The following is a 26,554-nucleotide window of genomic DNA, read 5'->3' as shown; positions in this document are numbered from 1 at the left end:
TGGAAGTAGAGTTTGATTGCTAATAGAACATTGTCATATTCTGGTCTTGACCAATTGTTAAGGGAAGTGAAGTTCTTGAAGAATTATTGGAGAAATTAAGTTGATAAACAGTTAGCATTATTAGAACAATTTTGAATGCTTCCAAAAACTGTAATCAACTCAAATTAGGAATGCTTTCATTTCAAGAACCATACTATTCAACATATTTTTACAGTTAACTGTACAAGCAACTGTTTATCGCATGCTAATCAAAACTCATAAAATGAACAAATCCTTGGCTGGTAGGAACACAGTTTGTTAGTGGGTGACCGTTGCCGCAGATGCAAGCTCTTTATTGCATATGACATCTCATTCTCTTATAACTGAAACTCTGATGCAAAACAGAATCTGTTTAGCTCTCCACAGCTTCAAAAGCCTGTTTCATCTTCATATCAAAGTTGTACTCAAATTCACAAGCTTCGTTGCAAAGCATGGGATACAAAATTTCCAGGTCGCCTCTTTCTCAGACTCCATCTGGCTTTCTTGACTTCATTCACTAAGGAGTTATTCCCGGAACAAAAGGAATAGCTGGCTTTTCTGTCTTTGTTTTCTCCACCAATACGGCTTGCGTTGTAAGAACCACCCCAGCAATTGAGGCTGCAATTTGAAGGGCACATCTTGAAACCCGACAAGGATCTATAACTCCTGCATTTGGAAGATCTTCATACCTGCCTGTCATTGCATTGTACCCAATTCTCCAATCACAACTTTTAGTCTTCTCCACAACAACTTCCCCATCATCCCCTGCATTAGTTGCAATTGATTTTGCAGGAGCAAGGAGAGCCTGAAATTCAACATTGACAGGTCTTAATTGTATAGGTGTTTGTGTTTGTGTGTCCATGTGTGCATGCACGTTCATAGTATACCTGTTTTTGTGTGTGAGTTAAGAAAAGAAAAGAAGAACCCACCTTTGCCACAAGGTCAGCACCAATCTGCTCATCTAAATCTTTCATAGAATCCTTTATAACAGGAATCAATTCTGACAGATGTACATACGTGGCACCACCACCAGGCACTACCCCTTCCTCCATAGCAGCAAATGTAGCATTCTTTGCATCCTCAATTCTGAGTTTGCGATCTTCAAGTTCCATCTCAGTATGTGCTCCTACCTAAGTCACATGTACATCACTTAATAAAGTAATGATAACAGTAGAAAAAAAGAGTTGAGAAAAAGAACATTAACTATTCATTTAATTTTCTGTTATGGTTGAAAACAAAAGGAAAATAAACAATAAGCTTTTCTAGTTTGCACCAGAAATGCACAATCACCATTAAGAAACATACACTAATAAAAAAAATGACATTTTCTACATGCATCATATCAAATATAGTAGCTCTTTCATATTGCAGACCTTAATTACAGCAACTCCACCAGAAAGTTTGGCAATTCTTTCAGAAAGCTTTCTCGACAAGTTTGCACTTTCTGTTTCTGCTAGATCCTTCTTGATCTGCAATATTCTTGCCTGAATCTCGGCTTTAGTAGAAGGGTCAGCAACTATGGTTGTTGAATTACCTGTTATTGTCACTTTTCTTGCAATTCCAAGTTGATCTGATGTTGCACTTTCAAGGGTCAAACCAAAATCTCCAGAAAGAAAATCAGCACCTGTCATTAGTGCAATGTCTTGCAAAAGTGCTTTTTTTCTCTCTCCAAATCCAGGACATTTTACAACAGCAACATTAAGTAAACCCTGCATTTTGTTCACCACTAATGTTTCCAGTACTTGCTTTGAGATATCCTCTGCAATGATTAGCAGTGGGATACTCAATTGGGTTGTCTTTTCCAGTAAAGGAACAATTTCTTTAACAGTTGAAATCTTCTGATCAGTTACTAGGACCTTAGCTTTGTCAAACTCCACAACAGATCTTTCCTGGTTAGTAATGAAGTGGGAGGACATGTAACCCTTGTCAAACTGTACAAGAAGAGAAAATACCAGGTTTAATGCATGCAAGAGAATGGCTACTAACAGATACTCGAAAGATGTGCAGACCACCAATTCAATTCACTTGAAATATTTGTAATATTGTTGTTAGAACAACTTACCCACTCAAAATAAAGATTATGCATTTTTTGTTTGAATATCAAGTAAACAAAACAGAAATTAAAGAAATAAAAAAATCAATTAGACCCCAATTTTAGCCCTGAGATTTCCTTTGTGATATTACCAAATAAATTATCTATAAGATCTCAAAAATTAATAAACATCTGTTGCAATCCAATCATAAAAACCTTTTCCCTATTCATTTCTATGAAAATCCTCCAATGTTAATAATTTAAATTTTTTCTTAAATTTATAAACTGTCATATATTTTACTGGGAGAAAATCATTATAATTTACCTTCAGTCCTTCTTCAACTAAAACAGAAGTTTCAAAGGATGAGGATGACTCAATTGAGATTACACCATCAGGGCCAATCTTTTCTATAGCTTCAGCAATCAAGTTCCCTATGAATTCATCATTTCCGGCAGAAATTGAGGCCACAGCTGCAAAAAGGAGAAAACATTCTTAAAATTGTATCTAAAAACAAAAAGACAAGACAAAAAATAGAAAGTGAGTTTTATGAAATTTGAATGATGAGAAATGATCACCTTTAATATCATTCATTCCTTTTATGGGAAGACTTTTCTTCTTCAAGACCTTGACCAATTCAGTTACAGTCTTATCCATTCCTTTCTTCAAAGACATTGGGTTAGCCCCAAAAGCTACTGCCAATAGCCCACCTTTGATCATTTCTCGTGTCAAAATGATTGCAGTGGTGGTGCCATCACCGGCCAAATTATTCATTTTACTTGCAACCTGCAAGTAGGACAGTAAAGATGTAACATTTCTAATTGTATGCTTGAAAATGCACTGACACAAGTTTCAGTAAGAGAATTATCTAGCAACCATGAATGACCTCTTGGATTAGCATTGCTCCCACATTCTCAATTGTATCTTCTAGCTCTATGGACTGAACAATTGTTACACCATCATTAATCACTTTCAGTGTTTCAGACTCAGAAAGAACAACATTACGTCCTGCATGTTTCACTTAAAATCAATCAACAATTCTCACACAAATGACATCACCATTTAATTATTTGTAAAAGTCTAAAATCACAAATTAGCTGCATTATAATCACTGATATTCCAGATAATCTGAAGGGTTGGCCAACTAAGAAAAACTACCAATCCTGACCAACTAAGTCAACTATGACTATTTTCAGTATAACAAATTTACAATACAGCAATGTTTAGCACAACCATGCAATTTAAAAAGGTCAGCCATACCTTTAGGTCCTAAGGTAAGAGAAACAGCATCAGCAAGCTTATCTATCCCAGCTTGTAAGGCATTCCTGCATTCTTTACCAAAAGATATCTTCTTTGGGCCTGCTCTGACCACAAGACTCCTCAAAGCCTGTGGCTTTCTCCAAAACCCAGATACTCGTTGCTTCCCAGAAATGCTCTGCAGCTGCAATAAAACCCAATAGCCCAAATTCACAATAGAGAGAGAGAGAGAGAGAGAGAGAGAGAGAGAGAGAGAGAGAGAGAGAGAGAGAGAGACTTACAGAGAAGAGAGATTTGTGAAGGAGGAGTTGACAGGAAGGGGAGGGGAGAGACATTTCTGTTGCTGGCTGAACAAGGGTTTTGGGGTTTAGGACAACTTTCTGGGATTTTGAAGGATTTTCCTGGAAAATTTTGAGGGTTTTTACTTTTAGGAGAAGGATGACTCGGACGAGTCAAGCTGAGTCGTCGATCGGTCGGATTTATTTTTGGGGCATCACAGAGGCCCTAATACTATGATAAACAACATGATTATTAGACTCGCTTGTAATTTTTTTTTTTATACTGTACAATTGTAATTATCAGTGTTTTATTTGTTTAAACTCACTTGAAAATTCATTTACTTTTTACTAGGATAATGTCATTTGTAATGTCACATTATTTGATTAACCTTAGAATTATTGTCGAAATATAAATATAAAGCATTACTTTTTCAAAAATCAAAACAAGTAAAGATTTTAGCCTTTGTGATCCTCCACGAGCTCCACATGAATCTGTATTTTTCAAATTTTTTTTCAGATTATGGCCAATTATGATTTTGTGTGTGTTTTTTTAGTTCGTCAATAAATTGGTTGACTTGATTTTATCTTCCACTTCATTCAAATTACATACAGTGAATCAAATTAATTGAAATATTTTGTTTTCTAGTTTTTAAATCTTCTAGGAACGTACCCCTATAAATAGAGCATTTGGGGATAATCATCTCAACATATATATCAAATTACGAATATATCCAAAATAAACACCATTTTCGATTGTTCTTGCATGAAAGAAAGTGAAGTTCTGGACTACGAAAAAACAAAAACAAAAAAACAATTGAAGTTCTCAAAGTATATATTGCGGTTTCTACAAGTGGGGATGAACTCTTTGACTTCAATAAGAGAGAAATGCAAACTTTTCTTTTTTCTTTGTTGGTTAAAAAATGACGTGCAAATAGTTTGGATACCATGATATATATATATATATATATATATAATATAATATAATATATAGAATATATGGGCTTAGTTGAATGTTGGATCATGGCCTCATGGGAGATATAGTGCCACTTGTTTTCGTACGACAACAGGTACTAAGTTCGCCTTGTGATGGAATATAGAGTACAACCATTAAAATCCAGACAGCAAATGTGAATCAAATTCATGTAACATATTTTGTTCTTGTTTAATTAGGAAGATGGTAAACATGCATGCCAACTGAATCTCTATCATCTCACGATCATTTAGATTAAACTCAAAACTGTTCTCACTTTAATTGCAATTGACTTCCAAAACTTGAATGAATATTGGGATTGTAATCCAAATTAATACAAGCTAGAACTCATCTTCTCAATTCTCTATCAGAGTGGGCATTTTTGAAAATCACAGTCACACCATCATATATGTAATTATGTATACATAACGAGAATCATTTTGAGAGTTGTTAACAAGAAAGAAAAGTGAGGTTGTTTCAAAGTTTAGCATTTAGCAAGCGCTATGGCAGAGGCATTAGTTTCAGAGTGGGCATGGCTACCAAGCAACCTTCTTGATATGATACTAGAAAAGTTAGTACCAATGGATGGCCGTATTCGGTTTGGTGCTGTCTGCAAGCACTGGCAATCAGTGGCTTTGCATCAGAAGCAGAAGCAGCAGCCCCACAAGCCGCAGATTCTCATGTTGATGATTCATGGCAATCAATGGGTTGCGATACAGAGGATTGAAAGTGATGCCTTGTTTTTGGGTGTCAATCAATCCATGTGTGTTTCTGCTTTGGACTTTCCAGGGTGTCGTTCAAATTGTATATACTTCACTGATCATCGTGTAGATGTTAGGTATCATTAAGCTCAAGGGCCTCATGACATGGGTGTCTTCAACTTGGAAAACAGAAGAATGGGAAGGCATTACTGCTTAGATGGTTCACAGAAGAACATGCCACCAGCAATTTGGACTTTGCCCACTTTGTTGTGAAGCGAATTTTCGACCTTTTTGTTTTTTACTTGTTCCAAATGATTAATTTCAAACTTTATTTTCGATTCTAAATGTACTACACAAAAACAAAATGCAGTGCATTGATCTGGAGAGAAACACGTTCTTATACAGTAGCACTTTTAAGGGAAACTAACTGATATCAAATATAATGAACAGCCCTCTTGATTGGAGGGGAGCTACCATAATAATTTAGAGAATTTAAGATGCATAATGGAAGTATAATATGAAACTGAAATATGAGAGAGACGTAAAATTCATACAGCAGTGATCTAATTTTCAGCAAGTTCTTTATATTTGAAAATAGGCCATTATATAAATGTATGCAGCAAATGTGACTCAAATTCATATAATAATACATTTTGTACTTGTTTAGGAAGAAGGTAAACATGTCAGGTGAACCTCAAAATACATGAATTTGCCTTTTCAAATTCTTCATCAAATTATGGCCTTAGAGTTCAGTTGAATTATAGAAGATAGTGCCACTTGTTTTCCTAGGAGGACTAGTGCTGGTACTCAGCTCACATTGTCATGGAACTGTGCACAGGTGGGGAGCTTTTGATCGGCTTAAGATGCCATTTTCCAACCAAATGCAGTATAGCTAATTAATTTATTATGTTATAAGCCAGCTTATGACTTTTGGAGCTTCCTAGAATTCTAAATTAAATTTGATTATATTGAGCTGTACGAGGAAAGAAATCATTATCTTCCATCAGCTTTGCTGGAATGGGGGAATCTGCCACATAGTAACTAAGGATGGCAATTCAACAATGCACATGCCTAAGGAATCCATAGCCTAAGAGAACTAAAGAAGCCTATCTCCTGATTCCTCAAAAATTGTCAATGAAATCAACCCAAGCCAGGCCTAAATAAGTTGTATCTAGCACCATGGAAGAGGCCTCAGCCTTAGTTTCAGGATGGACATGGCTTCCAAGCAATCTTCTGGATTTGATACTAGAAAAGTTGATACCAATCTCAGACTATATCCGGTTTAGTGCAGTGTGCAAGCATTGGAATTCAGTTGCTTTACATCAGAAGCAGCAACGCCTGAAATCATGTCACAAGAAGCTTCCTATGCTTATGATTCCAACTAAAGACAGCAGCAATGAAAGACGTGCGCTGTACAGTGTCACACAAGGTAAGACTTACAGCTTTGAGTTGCATGTGCCTTACAGTAAGAGGTGCTGTGGTTCTTCCCATGGTTGGTTGGCTTATGTGGATGAGAATTTGGCAGTAACCCTCTTAAACCCTTTTACCGGAGGTACTATTTGCCTTCCACCTGTCACCGAAGGCCCCCCCAATCCACACGTAAGTTGAAGGCTTATAGATGTGATTACTACATTAATAAGGTTGTATTGTCTGCAGACCCTTCTTTGTTTCCAAATGATTATGAAGCTGTGGTCATCTATGACGGTTTTGGAAAACAAATATCCCATATCAAGTCAGGGGATGATGCTTGGACTCACATAGATCAAATGATTGGATTTGATGATGTAATTTTCTATAAAGACCAGTTTCTAGCTGTAAGTTTGGATGGTGTGGTTTTTTCAATTAATGTTGGCAGTGACTCAACTACTAAATCCCATTTAAGCATTGTTGTACCAATGGTACCAGGTACTGATAATAAAACATACCTTGTGCCATCGTCCGGGGGAGACCTATTGCTGGTTAGGAAGTTCGAAAGATGGAATTATTGTGAGCGTTTTTTGAAGTCTATGAGCTTCAAGGCTTTCAAGTTCAAAAGAGTAAATGGTTATGAGCGTTTTAAGGTGACTATGAGCTTCAAGGTTTTCAAGCTGTTCTGTGCTTGTGGGGATAGACCCCAATGGGTTGAGATTGAAAGCATCGGAAATGATGCTTTGTTTTTGGGTGGCAACCAATCCATGTGTGTCTCTGCTTTAGACTTTCCGGGGTGTCATCCAAATTGCATATACTTCACTGATGATTGTGTTGATGCTGCTTGTCATAAACCTAAAGGGCCTCATGACATGGGTGTTTTCAACTTGGAAAACAGAATCATGGGAAAGCATTTCTTCTTGGATCGTTCGCAGAAGCACATGCCACCAGCAATTTGGATTTTGCCCACCATGGTGTGAAAACACGGTTCCACTTTTGTTCTTCATTACCTCTTCCATGTGATTGAATAATTTCAAGGTCTTGCAATTCTAATTGTAAGCCTCACAGGTTGTAACAGCTATTATATACTCTTTAAGGATGTTGAGCTTCAACTTATGTATGAGATGGTAATATAACTAACACTGCTATGCATGATCGCTTAAGTTATATACCAACAATCAATTAAATTTTTTATTTTATTGTCAGCTTCTTAATCTTCTAAAAACTCCTATAAATACATTTGGTAAAATTAATATGGTAGTTAGTGTAAGAAAAAAACACGTGAAGTTCTAAAAGTTTAAGTTTAGTGCAAATGCCGTGGCAGTGTACAGACTGGGCATGGCTCCCAAGCAACCTTCTGGATTTGATACTAGAAAAGTTGATAGCAAACTCTGACTATATTCGGTTTAGTGCCGTCTCCAGGCATTGGCAATCAGTAGCTTTACATTGGAAGCAGCAGCGCCTCAAATCATCACATCACAAGCTGCTGCTTCCTATGCTGATGATTCGCAACAAAGACAACAGCTACAAAAGGCGTGGCTTGTATAATGCCGTAACAGGCAAGACTTACAGCTTTGAGCTGCATGTGCCTTACAAGCAGAGGTGTTGTGTTGTGGTTCTTCCCATGGTTGGTTGGCTTTTGTGGATGACAAATCTTTGGTAATAACCCTCTTGAACCCTTTCACCGGACGTACCATTAGCCTTCCACCACTTGCGGAAGGTCCACTGAAGCTTGATGATCTAAAACATTATTACGTTACGAAAGTTGCATTGTCTGCTAACCCTTTTCTGTTTCCAAAAGATTATCAAGTTGTGGTCATCTATTCCAAGGCTTTAATAGCCTATATTAAGTCAGGTGGTGATGCTTGAAAATTTGGAATCACATAGATCATGCAGATGCAGTGAGAGAATTACATGAGGTAATCTTTTATAAAGGTCAGTTTCTAGTTGTTTCCTATGATGGTAAGGTTTTTTTCCATTAATGTTAGCAGTGAGACAACTACTAAACTCCATTTAAGCGTAGTTGTACAACCTGTTCCACATGATGATGGTATGGCATACCTTGTGGAATCATCCGGGGGAGATCTACTGCTGGTTCTTAAGCTTGAACATATTGGTCATGGACATATATATTCTGCCGTGACTCTGAGATATAAGATTTTTAAACTGCTATGCACTTGTGGGGATAGACTCCAATGGGTTGAGATTGAGAGTATTCAAAATGATGCTTTGTTCTTGGGTGCCAATCAATCCATGTGTGTCTCCGCTCTAGACTTTTCGGGGTGTCATCCAAATTTTATATACTTTGCTCATGATTGTGCTGAGGATCCTTGGCAACATTGTCCTAAACAGAAAATATTGCTTCATGGCATGAGTGTCTTCAACTTGGAAAACAAAAGAATGGTAACACATTACTGGTTAAATCGTTCACAGAAGCAAAGGCCACCAGCAATTTGGATTTCGCCCACTATGGTGTGAAAAGATGGTTCTACTTTGGTTCTTTTTTACTTGCTCCATATCATAGAATATCAACTTCAAGCTCTGTTTTCAATTATCAGTGATTCTAAATGTAATCCTCACATGTTGGAAACAGCTATATCTATGTATGACCCATGAAGGTGGCTCTTCTTTAGAGATGGTAAACATGCCAGTTGAATTTCTATCATATCATCTTTTAGCTTAACCTCAAAAATGTATTCACATTGCAGTTTACTTCAACAATATGTCTGATGGCCGTCCCTACTTTCAGCTTGTTTCAGTGCTTCATTCTTCTCTATGAAAAAACTGTTCTCAAATCCTAGATCTCTGCAACAGCATCAAAGGATAATAGATCAAGTAAGAGAGGGGAAAAAAGAGACCATTCCTAATCCAGATATAAACATCTCACTAAATTGATAGCTCAAGTTACCTATAACAAATTAAATTACCTGCCATAAGTTACCTTAAAAAACAAAATCCAAATGGCTGCAAAATGGCAGCAAATAAGTTCACCCATATCATTGATTACCTGCCAAAATGGCATTAATACATATAATAACATAATTAAGTTCACCCAGTTCAGTCATTCACTCACTACCATTTCCTATTACAAACACAAACAAAATTCAAGACACTAACAAACAAATCCATAGCTTCTTCTCTCTAGATCAAACCCGTGTGACCTCACCCTCCATCAAACTAGGAATCAATTGCCTTTATCTCTCTCACATTGGAGGATCGTGCCAGGAATTTTTTTTAAGGATAATGATATGCGATTCATGACATAATTGAGTGTATACCTCCACTAAACCTTCTTATCATAATTAATACTTTATGTGGCATGTAGGATGAGCCTTGCATATATATACTTTCAACAGGTCGAGTAAGAGGAAGATGGTGGTTGGGTTGGACTTAATTAATTAGCCCTGAAATTGTCAGAAGATAGCTATTTGACACAAATTGAAAGCTCAAGTAGCAGAATGATGCAAAGTAAAGGGACAAAGAGCAAAGTTGAGGTACCATTGCTAAAAATTGATATATGGGCTTCAGACCCAAAAAATAAAATAAAAAACCAACATATGGATTTAGATGAATCAAACAAGATAGTGCCATTTATTTTCCTATGAGGACTAGTACTGGTACTCAGCTCACCTTGTCAACCTTTGATCGGCTTATGATGCCATTTTCCAGCCTTATGCAGTATAGCTAATTAATTTATTATGTTATATACTTATATGCCAGCTTATGACATTTGGAGCTTCCTAGAATTTTAAATTAAATTTGATTATATTGAGCCATACGAGGAAAGAAATCATATTCTTTCATCGGGTTTGCTGGAATGGAGGAATATGCCACATAGTAACTAAGGTCCAAGGATGACAATTCAACAATGCACATGCCGTATAGCTCCTCAGACCTCATAAATTGTCAATGAAATCCAACCCAAACTAGGCCTAAATAAGTTATCTCTTGCACTATGGAAGAGGCCTCAGCCTTGGTTTCAGGATGGGCATGGCTTCCAAGCAACCTTCTGGATTTGATACTAGAAAAGTTGATACCAATCTCCGACTATATCCGGTTTAGTGCAGTTTGCAAGCAATGGCAATCAGTAGCTTTACATCAGAAACAACAACGCCTCAAATCATGTCACAAGCTGCAGCTTCCTATGCTGATGATTCCCGGCAAATACAACACCTACGAAAAGCGTGGCTTGTATAATGCCACAAAAGGTAAGACTTACAGCTTTGAATTGCATGTTCCTTACAATAACAGGTGTTGTGGTTCTTCCCATGGTTGGCTGGCTTGTGTGGATGAGAAAATGGTAGTAACCCTCTTAAACCCTTTTACCAAACGTACCATTTGCCTTCCACCTTTCACGCAAGTCCCCCGATTCATACGTGAAAAGACTTATACATGTGATCACTACATTCATAAGGTGGTATTGTCTGCAGACCCTTCTTTGTTTCCAAATGATTATGAAGCTGTGGTAGTTTATGATTGCAATGGAACAAAACTAGCCCATTTTAAGTCAGGGGATTATGCTTGGACTCACATAGATCAGAAGGTCGAGTTCTATTATGGTCTCTATCAAATAATTGGATTTGACGATGTAATTTATTATAGAGGCCAGTTTCTAGCTACTAGTCGGTTGGGTGGGATTTATTCAATTCATGTTGGCAATGACCCAACAAACAAACCCCATGCAAGCATAGTTGTACCAATGGTCCCAACTACTGCTGATAAATCATACCTCGTGGAATCGTCTGGGGGAGATCTATTGCTGGTTAGGAAGTTCGAAAGTATAAATTTTATCGAGTGTTTTATTGAGTCTCTGAGTTTCAAAGTTTTCAAGCTGTTCTGTGGTGTTGGGGAGATTGAGAGTATTGGAAATGATGCTTTGTTTTTGGGTGATAATCAATCCTTGTGTGTCTCCTCTTTAGACTTTCCGGGATGTCATTCAAATTCCATATATTTCTGTATTGATGAATGGGGGGGGGTAGATGTTGCTTATGATCAAGCTCAGGGACCTCTTGACATGACTGTCTTCAACTTGGAAAAGAGAAGCTTGGGAATGCATTATTACTACTTAGGTCGTTCAAAGAAGTACATGCCACCATCAATTTGGATTTTGCCCACCATGGTGTGAAAAGATGGTTACAATTCTGTTCTTTATTACCCATATTGCATTTAATATGATAGAATAATTTTGTACTCTTGAGGAAGTTGAGCTTCCACTGATCTGTGGACCTTGAAGATGGTAATATTGTATTCCTTGTTGGGCTTCCACTGATGTGTGATCCTTGACGATGGTTTTGTAATCCTTGTGCAACTGCTATTGGAAAAAGTGTAACACTGTGCTACAGAATATGGGACTCGAATTCATCAAAAACATTTCATTCATGTTAGAAAGATGGTAAACATGCCAGTTGAATCTATCATCTCATCATTTAGCTTAACCTAAAAAAATGAATACACAATGCAAGTGATTCCAAAACATATTCTTGAAATTATTCCTACTTCAGTTTGTAGCAGTACTTCAATCCCAATAGAAAATAACAATACTCAAATCCCAGAACAGTCAACAAAAAGGATCATTCCTAATCGAGGAAACATCCCACTAAATTGACAGCTCATAAGGTAGAAAAGGGGAGCAGTGAAAAAAACAAGAAAGCGAAACTTGCACTTTATGGCTTCCTCCCTTGTTACACTCTATGCACAAACAAGAAACAACCCATTCTTGAGAAGTGCCTGCTGCCCAATGGCCAGGATCAATCAATGTGCATCTTCCTCTTCACAAAACTTGGTGTACTGATCTGAGTCCATCAATTTTTTCAGTTCACTGCTATCACTTATCTCGACTTTAATTATCCATCCATTCTCATATGGGCTTGAGTTAACCTGGTCCAGGAAAAATAGATCCAACATTACCACAAGGAAAACATAAGGGGATGGGGAATCTTTTTCTGATGTGTCTATAACAAAGCAATTTTCAAAGTGCATACATAATATGAAACAACAATTATGCAAAACTTCTTCAGCTGAAGGGAATTTCCGAAGCTTAGAAGACTTTTAACAATTTGGGATAACACTTGAAGGGAAATATATTATTTTTCTCAACGACCACTAAGTTCAATTATAATCACGATAAACATAGTACAATGCAAGTTTCTTCTAATGTTTATCCAAGCCTTGCTTGTGTCAAATATTGGAGGGTAGAAGAGCCTAAAACCTAAATTATCATTAAGAGAAGAGATGAGGGTTTAACCATATAGTTTAAAACAATAGAAGAGGCATCAATAATAATTAAGATATTTGTTCTTAATCATGTTTCATCTGTGATATCATCTCCACAACTCTCTCAAATTAAAAAACTTATATGCTCTCTACACCATGAGAGAGAGAGAGAAAGAGAGAGAGTTTTCACCGGGATGCAGGTATAACCAAGGCTCAGAGAATATGCCAGATGGAAATCTAACACATATAACCCCTTCTCATAATTCTCTAGTAAATTTTGAATTTGGTAAGAATATTGTATAACTAAAGGAAACACTAACTACAGTTGAGCAAATGATTCTACATAAAATACTAACTTGTAGCACTTAGTCTTTGAATTTTATTAATAATAATGAACTGGATGTAAGGCACTACAAACTCAAAATGGTGTGACCAAGTCATGCAATTATCATACTAAATCTAGAAATAGCATAGGATGAGGGTACCTACCAAACCAGGGGAGTTGCTAAGCTCTTCATTGACTTCAACCACTTTTCCTGACACGGGAGAGTAAACATCACTGGTTGCCTTGACACTTTCAACTGCTCCAAAACCTTCACCCTGCTTCACAGCAGCCCCCACTTCCGGTAACTCAACATACACAACATCACCTAAATGATCTTGCGCATGATCACTTATGCCAACAGTTGCAGAGTTTCCATCAACTTTCACCCACTCATGAGAATCAGCATACTTGAAATCCTTCACAACTGCATGTATATGGAAAAGTATAAGCTGTACCATCAGGAAGCCATTAATGTAAGAAAATAAAAATGAACCATTTTCAAATCCAACCAAAACAGAATCTGATAATATAATTCTATCTATTAAACACAATAACAACAATTTCTTTCTGAGTACACAGAACAATGTAGTACATCACCTTTAGTATTAGGTCCTAACTCTGATATTAATGAATTGAATATTTCATCAGATAATATCAGGGAGGGGGAAGGGGGCACAGAGAGAGAGAGAGAGAGAGCATTCAAAAACTAGGTAAGAAATTTTTTTTATTTCTTATTAAATTTTCTAGAGAGTAAAAGCCTAAAAACACTACAAAATCCAACAAATAAATAATGATACCAATATTATACCATTTCAGATATCATTTGACCTGGTTAAAAAACTGACAAGCCATACCAAGACTTGGTGTTCATGACACACTTTGTTTATTGGTTCAAATATGCAAAGTTGCAACCAGAAAGAAAAAAGATTCTTTACCTCAGTAAACTGTTAGCTCTTTCAAAATGCATGGATGGATTTATCTAGAGACGACCTTGTAATTAGGAAATATGAAAAGAAAGCCTTGAATATGTAATTGTGTATCTGTCAAAAACTAATCACAGCAGAAACTAAATTCTAACAAATTAAAAATAACTATGGAATCATAATGCGCAGATCATTATACCTCACTAACATCAGAATGTGCAAAAGACGCAAAAACCCATTAACCTTTGAAAGATTAATCCAAAACCCACATCACACCAATTGGAAAATGCACCCACAACCCATCAGGAAAAACAGATCCTTTGTTGCAATAGTTATAGATCCAAGCATTTTAACAAACGCACATAAGAGATCCACATCTTCAGCTATACCAAAAGCCATGTCACAAAGAATCAAGCATTTACTAATCCAAGCATAAAATTTTTAAAATAATATATATTCATCTTCCTAAAGATCATTGTAGAATACATCAAGCAAATCAATAAAAGAAAAGCACAACGAAAAAATGGTCCAGGAAAGGTGGGTTTTGTGTTAGCTTACCAGAAGCAAACCCTCTGTGGGTTACTTGGAGTCTGAGGTACGAAGCAGCCCTTGAAGCCCACAACAACCTTGAAGCCATTTTTTGTGAATCCAAACACTACCACTCTCGACCAAAAAAAAAAAAAAAAACAACTTCCACGCTGCTTCTCCTTTTTTTTTTTTTTCTTCGTTTCCTGCTTCTCCTTCAATACAACTACACTTGTTCTATTTTATATAGTGGTGGGGTTGGTGGATGTGCTTTTCTATTTTCTTTCCCTATATTTTGCTCATCGTTTAATTGGAAATAAATAAATAAGATATATACAACCGAATATTTTTTGAACATTTCCCAAAAAGAAAAAATAAAAAAGATACGAGGTGGTTTGTCGATTTGTCAACAAACCCAATAAGCACTGCTGCGCTGAAAACCCGAAGTTGGTGAGTGGCAACTGGCAAGTGACAGTGTCGGATTATAATAAGGACGTCGTGTGGTTGTTTCAGGGTTGCATGGAATTTCCGTGAGACTATGGTCTGCTTATCACAAGTGGACATCACTTTCTTTTAATTATAAAAACACCCCCACAACTATGACTGGTTTTCCACTTTGCCCCCTCAAAAAATTTCAACCCTTAACCCCTCAAATTTCTATACTTCAGTATAATTATACTTGCAGAAACCAAAAAATGAAATGAACTATATATACATGTATGACCACAACCTAATACAAAAAATAAGTCCTGAATGACACAAGTGCTGCATAATAGAATATCTTTCTTTATAATCAATATTAACAAAATGCATCATCCATCAGATAGGTAAAACAGTCCTGATATCCTTGTGCATAGTTCTAATAACAGTAGTAACCTGCTCAGTTTGATCTTCGGTTGAACATGCTCCAAGAAGTACTTTGGCAGTTCCACCATCTGGGTAGCAACCAGCATCGATCATTTCTTCGAAAATTTCTAAGCATCTGGTGTATAGTTTCTTTCTAGAATATGCTCCAAGACGAGAAGTCCAAGTCACAACATCCGGTATTAAGTTTTTGGTGGGAAGTGATTGAAAGTGCTCTTCCACCTTCTCGAAAAATCCTGCCCGTCCGTATATGTTTATCAAGATGTTGTATGTACTGATATCAGCTGTATACCGCCCTTTTTCCATTGCAGTCAAAACTTCCTCCATCTTTTCTAACTGACCTAATCGGCCATACAAGTTTAGCATACTGTTAATGACAAAAGTGTCTAGCTCCAGCCCGGATTTATGTATCTGGTTCACAATGTCCTCACACTTAGCTACATTGCCAGCTTTGGAGTAGGCGGATAAAAGTAGCATATGGGATTTCATTGTTGGGGTTATTCCTAATCGCTTCATCTCTTCAAACGCAGCTTGTGCATCTGAAATGCATACAGAGAACAGTTAACATAAATGAAGATAATTAGAATTTAGGATGCTCCAATGGTGATAGAATTATGTGTGGATCGAGATATAACAGAAGGCAATAATGATAAAAATATTTATACCATAAGAACATAATAGCACTGAAAGGAACAGACTCATCCATAATATATAGTTTCACATGCAATCACAATGGTGCCTTGATTTCATTTCATCTCATCTTCATGTGAAATGAGTAAAGCTCAAATTACTTCAAGTGAAATGATTAAAAATGATGAAGTCTGAATGTTAATATATACCTTCATGAAGACCACCTCTCCCATATGCATCTACCATGATATTATATGATGCTCTATCGGGTTCACATCCCATGTGCTGCATGAGAGAGAAAATTTCTGCAGCCCCATAAGGAAATCCTGCACGACTGTAAGAAGAGAAATGTCATAGATATTTGGGTGTATATTGAAGTATCTTGGACAGATATTTACTTTCTAAAGATGGTATGCTCCTTTCATGTTGAAGTTGCCTATCAGAGTATGAAAACATGTGGCAAAGCTCCCAAGGTTTAGATAACTATATAATATATGAGATCAAAATCCAAAACAGAATTGATATGAGGTTATCACAGCATGATCACTAGTATGACAATTACTCCCATTTGCTGCTTATCATACTTTGAAAAATTAATACAGTTACACGGTTATACCTGACCAAACTGCTCTAATTACAGAAATGAAAGGTCAATTTAGACCATCAAACACCCAAAATATATGTGTCCATTTCCATTCCCTGTGTGCTCAATGTTTCAATTAAACAATCTAAAACTAACTAATCATTAACTTCACCATATTATTAGAAGCTTTCCTGTTTTCTAAAAAAACTATAATTTGATGTAATTAAGGAACAGTAATATACTAAGAAATGATTACATATTCATGGAACATTAAAGAAAAAAATTCATCAGATATTAACCTGTAAGCTTCCATAAGGGCATTATAAGCATACACATCAGGCTCATGCCCTGCTTCTTGCATTTGCTCAAATATCTCTTCTGCTTTCTCACAAAGTCCTTCCCTAGCAAATGCATTTACCAAAGCAGTATATGTGCATATGTTTGGTTTACATTTCTGACTTCTCATTTCGTGAAACAGCTTTAGGGCCATATAGGATTTGCTTGCCTGCACAAATCTTAAATATTAATTGTTTAAGAAGGCAAGCAACACAACATTTGAGTAAATGACATTTGCTTGTTAGTTATCTGAAGCTTTGGAACTTTATCAATACAAGGTAATTTGAAAAACTTAGAACTTGAAGCTTGCAGAAAATACTAAAATACAGTACAGCTCACCTTGCCATATAAATTGATTAACATCGTATATGTGTCAGTAGATGGATGGCATTGATCTCTTTTCATCCTCTGAAAGATCTCTTCTGCTTTTTGAGGGTTTCCTCCTTTTATTAACCCATTAATATAAGCATTGAACACAATTGCACCTGAGTAAAATTAGGACCTTTCTGCATGAATTCACATTGTACTTAGTTTGAAGGAAATGTAACCAGTCGTATCTGATAAACTAACAAGCTGAAAGTATTATATACACGACTATAATGATACTGATGTACAATTCATTAATTGAATTCTCAAGCTTCCTTAATTCATTACTTGAATTAACGACATTTTCCCTTAATATATAAGCAGCTGGAAATTGAAATGGACACATACTTGGAGGAAGACCATACTTTCGCATTTCACCAAAGATGGCTTCAGCCTTATCTAGCAATCCAGACTTGCAGTAGGCCTTTAGAAGAAGGGCATAAGTGTCTTCAGTGGGGATGCATCGAGCTTCAAGAAGTTCTAAATATGTGAATTCTGCCTCTTTATGTAGTGATTTCTGCCCATAAGCGTCTACTAGCAAATTGTAGCAGATGACATCTGGCTTGAAGGAGCTCTTGTACAATATCCACTCACATATCTGGACAGTACACATATGTGAAAAGAGAAACTTCGATCTGAATTATTTGAAAATATCAATCAACAATATCAGCTTTTATACTTAACCCCCAAAAGCAAACCATCTCAACCAGATGGTTATGCCCTGGAAGAATCTGAATTGATTAAGCCAATGTTAGATAGTAATGGAATTCAACATGAAGGGGAATACTAGTTTCTCACCAAGATTATGGAATCCCACTTTTTATTGAGACGAAGTTGAACAGCCACATTAATGATATCATCCCATATGATATGAGAGGCTGGAAGAGTGTCAAGAACTTCCCAAATTCTATGTCGGTCCACTTCATTCTGTACAAGGTCCAGAATCTGCTGGGCAGTGGGGCTCAACACTGGGAAAATTCCATCAACAAACCCAGATCCATATTTCCATCCTCGTCCCCTTAAAGAACCACCTAGACAAAGAAGATGGTCTGATTTTTGACAAATGTACGAATGCAATAACATCTATTGCTAAGACAACAAAACTAGTACAATGTTTGGATTACATCGTTTCCTAGACATTTTCTTGTGGTTGAAGCTTCTGAATTTTCCGCGTTTGTCAATATAAAGGCCGTCACGATTGCTCTTCTCAACAGCACCACCATTGGAACTCTTGGCTTTCCATCTGAAATCATTCTTACAGCTTCTTGGCGCAATGAAAATATAACTAATGGCACGTTCAACAAGCAACCTACAAAGGTTTATCAAATGGAATTCCTATTAACCGTCTATACTCTTCAAATACATTTATGATATACAGTTGATACAGCTTTCTATAAAAGCTACTGCCTCAGATGGTATTGAGCATACAATCAGATAAAAGGATGGTCTTTGATGCACAAACTAAACTGAAAGATGTTTTTGAAACGTATTTTAAACTACAAGACAAATGTAGAATGATAATCAAAACGTGCATTGACAGGAGTTTCGTTTCCTCAATTTGAACTGTTGTGGAGCATAATACCCCCTAATATATGAAATGAATTAATTGATAATTCTGAATATTGCTTGAACATGAAAAATTTTGGCTGGACTTTTGTGCTAGATTGACCAAGAGAGTGACAACTGACAAGTCACAAAAGTGACAATAAGACCATTCATATATGGGAACAGAAATATAGAAAGGCAAAGACAATGAAATAGAACTTTAATTAAATTCCCATGAATGTTAGTAGAAAGGAAAACAGAGAATCATTCTACTAAGAAACATAAAACAACGTAACCCAACACTGTGACGGTTTTCGAGTCTGTTACTCTAAACAAAAGCTTGACAAGAATGAGCAGAAAACCAGACAGTAGTAATGAACAATATATGCTACTGTTGGTTACTTTCTTGTACACCCATTTCCAAGAATCCATTAAATGCCATGAAAACCAACATTGCAGAGCAAGATAAGCATGTCAAACTCAAAAGACGACAACCCAGAGAGACTGAAACCGAGAGAAGACAATATAAATTTACATATGTACGTATGTATGTTTGATGCGGCAATAGTTGAAGTGCATACAGACAGTGAGTGAAGAGAGAAGGATGGATCAGACTTACATGAATGCTTGGAGGAGGAGCTCCCAGTTTGGTATTTTGTGAGTTTTTCAGTATGCAAGAAAGAAGATAGTCTTGATAACATGCACGATGGCCGATGGGTGAGGACAAAGCATATCAATTTCAAAATATCTCACACGTATGGACAATTAAGCTTCCTTCTCTTTTTCATTCTTATTTGGTATTTACCATTTATCCACACAACTTTTAATGAAACTTTACCCATTTTGCAAAATGGTCATTATAGAATTGGATGGAAAAAAATCCATGTAATTTGAGTATTTTTTTTAGAGGTCCACTTAATTTCAATTTTTCAATCATGTTCTACAAACATTGAACCACCAAATCATTCTTGATTAGGTGCTTTAAACTACAAGTAGTTGATATTTTATGTACTTTTATATTAATTGTGTTTGCTCACTTAAGTCCTTTCATGTGCTGCCACGTCAACATTCCCGTCTAAAAATTAGACAGCATTGAGTTCCTGAGTCAAACTAATGACTTGAGTGGAATTTGGGCCGGGATAAAAAAAAGTAATTTGGCCTTTGAGAATTAAGGTCATTAAGTGATTCATGCTCAAGTCTCAACTATCGGCAAGCCAATAATTGAAGTGATTCAATGAACTATTGAAGTCTAAATTCATACAGTGGCAAGCCAATGCAGGAAATTCCACTTTTAATTTCATGCAGTGGAGAGAGCTAATAAACATAGTACACATTTTGAGCCACAGGAAGTGTTTTAGTAGTAAAGATTAAAGCTGTTCAAAATGAGTGAGCATTTTAAAGTTCAAAAAAGCAAGGCTATAAAGGATCGCAACATGCTGCTTTAGACTAAAAGGCTTGTGATTTGGTTCCTGAAAATTCACAGCATTCTAAGGTACATCAAACCATTTTTGCAAAATATGAAACAATCTTGCAACATAAATTGGATTGATAAATATTTTTCGAATTGTCTGCACTCTGCAGTAACAGGCACACTACTCCACTTCCTTCAAATAATCATCAATCGTCTCCGGGGCTATCACTCTGCAACAAGGTGAGCATAAAAAGATGATTCAACCACAAAACACTGGAATAGTTTCAGAATCAGAAAATCATCAATCAAGGATAATAATTAATTTGAAAGAAACCAGAATGGGAAATTATAAATAAGTAACATTCAACAATGTTTTTGAGAGGCAGCCAGCAACTCATACTAAATAGGAAAAAAGCATATGTTGCCATCCTAAAATTTGGATGATTTGGTGTCAACTTATTATTATGCAAGGATGTGACACACATGGGTGGTCTCACAAGTTTGGCGTAGATCAATGTAGATGCACACTTGACAGTTGACATGCCTCTGCTGCTTCTAAGTACGTTAAAAACAAAGGTTTTGGGTCCACACACAGTTCAGATGCAGTTAGACCTTCTTTTATAGAGGCTGGCAAATTTTGTGAGTTCGTAAAGTTCATTTTTTAAATATAAACTATTATAAAGAGGCAGGTATTCATTTTTAAAAAATAAAGCCGCTTAAAGTCAAAGCTGATCCTTTAGCTTTAGCAACATATGTGTTGAGTAAGCTGCCTCCTTCGAACTAAATGAGGAGGCCAAGGATTTTCTTCACCAACACATTGGCATAATATTTTTCCGTTTCATTTTGTTTGTCACATGTCTGTGTACATGCGTCCTAGTCTTACAGTGAATAGAATTAAGAGCAAAGATGCCTAAATATAAGATCAGCATGTTTCCCCACAAGAAAGAGCAAAGATGCCTAAAAATTAAGACTTTGTTCAAACATCAAACAATAAATTTCCGCACAAATATGCAAACTGGTCACATCTATTATTGTACCACCCAAAGTTCCAACAAAGTAAGACAATCAGCAAGATTAGTTAGGAAGTAAAAATGGAGCTTACTTGAATATTTTGTCTGTGCCAATTGTCCCAATCTCAATGTTTTTACTTGAGATTTGTCCTTCAAATCTGCATCAAGTATGAAACAACTAATTAGATAAAAATAACAGAACTTGAAAGTAAAAATGAAAGGATCGTTGCAGGCAGACTTTCCACAGAGCAAGAACAATGAACTCACTGAAACACCTTGTAAATTTGAAGATTATATGTGGTAACTAGTAACAAATACTTCAAGTTTCTTCCCTTCTTATTATTATTATTATTTTTTACTCCTAAGCATTATGCAGTTATCAAAACAACAACTAAAAATAAGGAAGTCTAATAGTTACGTATATATACCCCTCCTTCAGAGTCAAAATAGCTGTGTGTATAGCATCCTCAAGCTCCATATCATCAGAATACCTAAATAAAAAAAGAAAACACAATTCACCTTAGAGAATAACAAAGAAAGCGAGACAGAAATTTGAGTCAAAGCATCCAACATAAATAATTGAGAAACTGGCAAAATATACAAGTGCTAATTTATATAAATCATAAGACAGGAAAGGACTTGCAATATTAAGAAAAATGGGATTCCCATTAAGGTGCTTAATGAATGTACACAGCATAATTGATCTAGGCATGGTTTTACTTTTACATGATGGTTTATGACAGGCAGAGAATTTAGGTGGGTTGTCTACAATTAGGCAGGGTTGTCTACCCATTTCTCAATGCAGATGTCAAACAACATCACAGTAAACCAAACTAAGAGCATACGAGGAAGAAAAAACAATTTTTAGAGAGCCACAAACCCACCTAACGTATATGTAGAACAACAAACAATATCTTAAAGTATCCCCAAAGAGTTAAATATTGTGTAAGAGAAGAGATATCACTTTATTTGGTTTATAATGGCTGAAATGTCCAAAACCATGTTTGAGTACCTCTTCTCAAGAAAAGTTTTTGCATTTGAGACATTTTTTCCCATTGCAGAGGCTTTCCACGAAAAGTACGAACCTGAAGGATCAACCTACAGCGAAATATATTCAAAAAATCAATAGTTGCAGAGCTAGCTTTCAAATTACTGTCAACAAAGGACAAAATATAATTTTAGTAATACTACTAGAACCTGACAGCTTAAGACCCAAAAAGAAAGTACCTCACAGGAATTTTCTTCTCTAACTAACCAGAATAGATTTGAGATCCAAGAAAAATAGGAACAAATAGAAGTTATTTTAGATTGATCTAAGGAACAACAAAAGTGAAACCAAAAAATTTGTTTTCCAAATGCTGCAATTCCATTTCAACTAGATTCAAATTCAACTAGCCTTCTAATGAGAAAAGCTTCAAAGTGTATCTTCTAAAGGCAAAGCAAGTTTATAATTTCTAGACAGATAAAAAAATCCCATGCCAACCAAATTCAGCAGTGCAAACTATTGCATGGAGTTCTGGAAATGATTTGAATTAAGCTCAAGCCACATTACAACTGATCAACTTACCAATCCATTCTTGTTAAACATAGCATATTCCACATGCGTTAAAAATTACTAGGTGCAAAAAAATTGGTTTAAGAAACTTGAACATAACTAAAGTATTTGGGATGGAAGCAAGTTTGGAAGCCACCCAAACTGAGTAAGCTACAAGAGTTAGGTTCAAACTCAGCCAGCTTCAAATTTAGATGTTCTTTCCTCAGAAGGCATCATTTCTTGCAATGCAACCAGAAACAGCAAATAGCAAAATAGTTTATAACAATATTTGATAGCATATTGTAGAATGGAAATACCTGGTATAGTTGGGGACCATTGTCATCAAAACCAGCAACCAGCAGAGATACTCCAAAAGGCCTTACACCACTACAAAGAAAAGGAAATAAAAATACTTCAGTAAATTTTATAACACAAACTCTCTCTCTCTCTCTCTCTCTCTCTCTCTCTCTCTCTCTCTCTCTCAAACAATGAATATTCATTAAGACCTAAAGATCCATTAGATACCATTGGTTTCATATATGGGCCAAAGATAGCCTCAATGAGATAAAACATGGGCCTAAACTTGTGTATCTGTTTCAGTGCAGTTCTTGGAAATGAAACACGTATAATATCCATACAAAAACTTTGCTAGTTACCCAGATTGAGTGAACTCCTGCATGACAGCCGCCGTTTCCCTCACAAGTTGAGTAACAGGGATTGGTTCCTACAAACAAGATAGTTTATACAATTTTAAACCTTCACAATATACAAGAACGTCTTACTATTATAAATCGTAAGAACTTGACAACTGCATGATGAACATTCATCACATCACATCTTGAAAATTTAAAATCAAATATGGAGAGAATAACTCAATACCTTATATAATCTATGATATTGTTCTGCCTGCTTCCTGCTTTTTCGAACCAAGACTCGAAAATCAGGACCCATACCACTGCAGGAGAGAAAGTAATGGTAAGAAGACTTACAGACTGAAAGCAGGAAAAATAATAGATTTAACAGACACAAGATATTAGAATTCCGAAACTGCTCCCCAAAAGACAATAGTCAGGTGCTCATGTCAATGTGGACATGATCATTTAGGAGCCAGAATTGTAGTCTCTAAATGCAAGTTCATGAATGTAATGTCTTCTACTTTTCTTCATTTGGATTGGGGTGTATCTCACAGTATGCACATCCAACAAAAGCCCCATCCTCATATCAATTGTGTGGCCATTTGAAGTCTACATATCACAGTAGAAAGCTGATCAAGTTGTTTTATGATATGGTAGAAGTAGGGGACGGTTATAGAGTCTTAGCTACACCGCTAAGACTCAAGAAGTGGGAAGATGGTTTCTAAATTCATTACAGTAGTGTTTAACACTTCTACCAGTGCTATACGCTTAGCTTTTTAACACTTGCCGTATAATATTGTACCCAGGTCACTAATACACATGACCCTGAAGACCATGTTAAGAGGTCAAAGCTTATAGAATTTTTTACATGAATAGTATGGACAAATGACTAGAAGACCCACAGTATGAATCATCACCTTTACACCATCCATCATATGCAATATCCCTTTTATCAAATAACTCAATACTAAGAAAATAATGGGCCTAATTACACAGGCAGCACACAGAAAACAAACCTGTAAACAACTCCAATATTTGGTGTCAAACATTGTATTTTTTGAACCTGGGCAAAGAAAATACATATCATCATAAACCAACATCTTATGAGGGATAAAGTTTCACTAGTATGATGCTATCTTATATTATAGCTTGGTATCTGCTTGAGTTAAGTGGAGGCTATACAAGATAGTATCATACCAGTGAAACTTTGATTAGGAAACATCCAGAGTGATCAAGATTCAAGAGTGACTTACAGATGCTTCATCAACCAAGATTGAAGGTAGCTTCTTCTCAGTCGCAATAACAACCCCATTAGCAGCTGCAGTAACCAGGTACACACACACAATTACACAGAAAGCCATGTCTGATATAGACAACCCAACTTTTAAACTTTCTTTTCATATTATATCAGCAGGTTAAATTCCCACCGACTTTTTCTGTGTAGTCCATCCTAAATATATCCAGATACATTTAGACCATAACTAAATATCCTAAAACCCCACCCCAATTAAAACCATATGTCATATTCAAAGATCTGGTTTTTAGCCAAATTGTACCATTATCTCACTCCTCCATTGCATCTGGAAATTTAAGGATTCAAAAAATCAAGATGACTTTAAAGATGAGTGTGATTATTTGTAAATTTCTAAGTAGGTTCTATCCCAATCTCATCTAAATATCAGATCATACATAAAATTTATTACCCAACTTATTTATATTAAAATTTTCAGCTCAATTCAATTAATAGGTCAAATAAAGTTTCCATCTTTTCAACCAAATTCTACCGATATTTCAATCCACAGTCGCATCCAAAGACTATAAAGCCCAATTGTTTTTGATTCAGCAAATCAAAAAGACTATACAGACCGCTTTGAACAAGCACGGTGCATACTAACATGACGAATAATTGAATCGGTAAGCTCAAAACAAAGTAGAGAAAACACTGAGTACATTACCTTTGATCCCCAGAGAGGTTTGGCCCGACCCAACTGCTGTCAAAGCGTGCTCGATCTGCACTAGCTTCCCCGAAGGACTACCCAACATATACCACAAATAAATAAATAAAAAACACAAACACCCAACTGAATTTCAACACACGCACATACATAGAGAGCGAGAGAGAGAGAAGAGTTACCTGAAAGTGGTGAGAGAAAATGAGTACTGACTGTCTCCCATTGTGTGCTATAGAGAGAGAGTAGAGCTTTTCTTTTCTGTGAAAATGAGAGAAATGACGATCGTTTTGGTACAAGAACTTAAAAGGGGGTGTGCGACTGAGCTTTTCGTGTTGGAGAAGAAGGTTTTGGTTTGTTTATGTGACTGGGCTCTGTATTGTTGTATGGGCCTATTCAGTCCGACGGTCCTTAGAAAATGGGCTCAGATTGAACCCAGATTCTTTACCTAACATTTGGGTTTTTCTTTTCTTGAATTGAATAACTTTTTGGGAGTTTTTGTTTATTTTTTATTAAATTGTCGATCATGACATTTGAACTTATGACCTTCTCCGACAAAGGAGGATTTGGTGTCATTCATTAAATCAAATAGTTATTGGCTAAAATTTTTGGAATTGATCACCACAAATGAAAAAATTTCCTAATTTTCGGTTTTACCTGTCTCATTAATTTTATCATTTTTTTCTTAAATCAAACCTAGATTGACCTTAATCTTAACTCATTAACTCGAGAATTATTATATAACCATAACACCACATAACATGTTGATGTAATGTTATCGATCCAATTAAATTATAACATGTGTATAATCATTAATATCTAAAACTTTAAACAATACTTTTAAATTGTACATATGTTATAATTTAGATGGATCGGTAACATCACGTTAGTATGACGCATGATATTACAGTCACATATAATAATTTTTTCATTACCTCACTCACCGGCAACAATTAGACTAAACCTATGGACTTATATATTTGATCATCTTTAAATGCAAGTGAAACCAATTTTCTTTATATATCTATATATAAAGCAATTCCT

General features: G+C 36.0%; 6 protein-coding genes and 1 pseudogene across 6 annotated transcripts; 3 read left to right on the top strand and 4 right to left on the bottom strand.

The window, feature by feature from the left end:
• Positions 1-154: 154 nt before the first annotated feature.
• On the bottom strand, positions 155-3,676 carry CPN60ALPHA2 (TCP-1/cpn60 chaperonin family protein). Its single transcript, XM_086242535.1, has 8 exons — positions 3,587-3,676; positions 3,309-3,489; positions 2,935-3,056; positions 2,627-2,834; positions 2,376-2,521; positions 1,392-1,949; positions 948-1,148; positions 155-823 (listed from the first exon to the last, which is right to left on the bottom strand). The coding sequence occupies exons 1-8, from the start codon at positions 3,638-3,640 to the stop codon at positions 536-538; spliced, it is 1,758 nt and encodes a 585-aa protein (XP_086098661.1). The 5' UTR covers positions 3,641-3,676; the 3' UTR covers positions 155-535.
• Positions 3,677-6,433: 2,757 nt separating this feature from the next.
• LOC147297418 (F-box protein At2g26160-like) lies at positions 6,434-7,641 on the top strand (annotated as a pseudogene).
• A 332-nt stretch (positions 7,642-7,973) lies between these two features.
• On the top strand, positions 7,974-9,139 carry LOC147297417 (putative F-box protein At3g25750). The gene is made up of 3 exons (XM_086233723.1): positions 7,974-8,220; positions 8,262-8,511; positions 8,650-9,139. Exons 1-3 carry the CDS (start codon positions 7,974-7,976, stop codon positions 9,137-9,139), a joined length of 987 nt encoding a protein of 328 aa, XP_086089849.1.
• Positions 9,140-10,616: 1,477 nt separating this feature from the next.
• Positions 10,617-11,786, top strand: LOC147297416 (putative F-box protein At4g22165). Its single transcript, XM_086230093.1, has one exon. It carries the CDS (start codon positions 10,617-10,619, stop codon positions 11,784-11,786), a length of 1,170 nt encoding a protein of 389 aa, XP_086086219.1.
• Positions 11,787-12,123: 337 nt separating this feature from the next.
• LOC147297415 (Single hybrid motif superfamily protein) lies at positions 12,124-14,996 on the bottom strand. The gene is made up of 3 exons (XM_086245194.1): positions 14,681-14,996; positions 13,364-13,623; positions 12,124-12,538 (listed from the first exon to the last, which is right to left on the bottom strand). The coding sequence occupies exons 1-3, from the start codon at positions 14,757-14,759 to the stop codon at positions 12,413-12,415; spliced, it is 465 nt and encodes a 154-aa protein (XP_086101320.1). The 5' UTR covers positions 14,760-14,996; the 3' UTR covers positions 12,124-12,412.
• A 417-nt stretch (positions 14,997-15,413) lies between these two features.
• LOC147297414 (Tetratricopeptide repeat (TPR)-like superfamily protein) lies at positions 15,414-19,672 on the bottom strand. The gene is given in 9 exon segments (XM_086245183.1): positions 15,414-16,050; positions 16,351-16,475; positions 17,024-17,229; positions 17,400-17,545; positions 17,775-18,024; positions 18,225-18,457; positions 18,551-18,735; positions 19,591-19,636; positions 19,639-19,672. Coding segments are annotated over 9 exon segments (1,809 nt in total). The 3' UTR covers positions 15,414-15,466.
• A 617-nt stretch (positions 19,673-20,289) lies between these two features.
• Positions 20,290-25,836, bottom strand: LOC147297413 (proteasome subunit alpha type-2-A). The gene is made up of 11 exons (XM_086238973.1): positions 25,696-25,836; positions 25,517-25,593; positions 24,815-24,879; positions 24,578-24,624; positions 23,806-23,881; positions 23,583-23,650; positions 23,244-23,313; positions 22,405-22,490; positions 21,821-21,883; positions 21,485-21,550; positions 20,290-20,612 (listed from the first exon to the last, which is right to left on the bottom strand). The coding sequence occupies exons 1-11, from the start codon at positions 25,734-25,736 to the stop codon at positions 20,564-20,566; spliced, it is 708 nt and encodes a 235-aa protein (XP_086095099.1). The 5' UTR covers positions 25,737-25,836; the 3' UTR covers positions 20,290-20,563.
• Positions 25,837-26,554: the final 718 nt, after the last annotated feature.

The sequence above is a fragment of the Dryas octopetala genome, chromosome 1 (genome assembly GCF_963921425.1).
Source record: "Dryas octopetala chromosome 1, drDryOcto1.1, whole genome shotgun sequence".
In the NCBI taxonomy this organism is placed as follows: Eukaryota; Viridiplantae; Streptophyta; class Magnoliopsida; order Rosales; family Rosaceae; genus Dryas; species Dryas octopetala.
The sequence above is the reverse complement of the archived record's forward strand: the minus strand, read 5'-3'. Positions and strand labels throughout refer to the sequence as shown.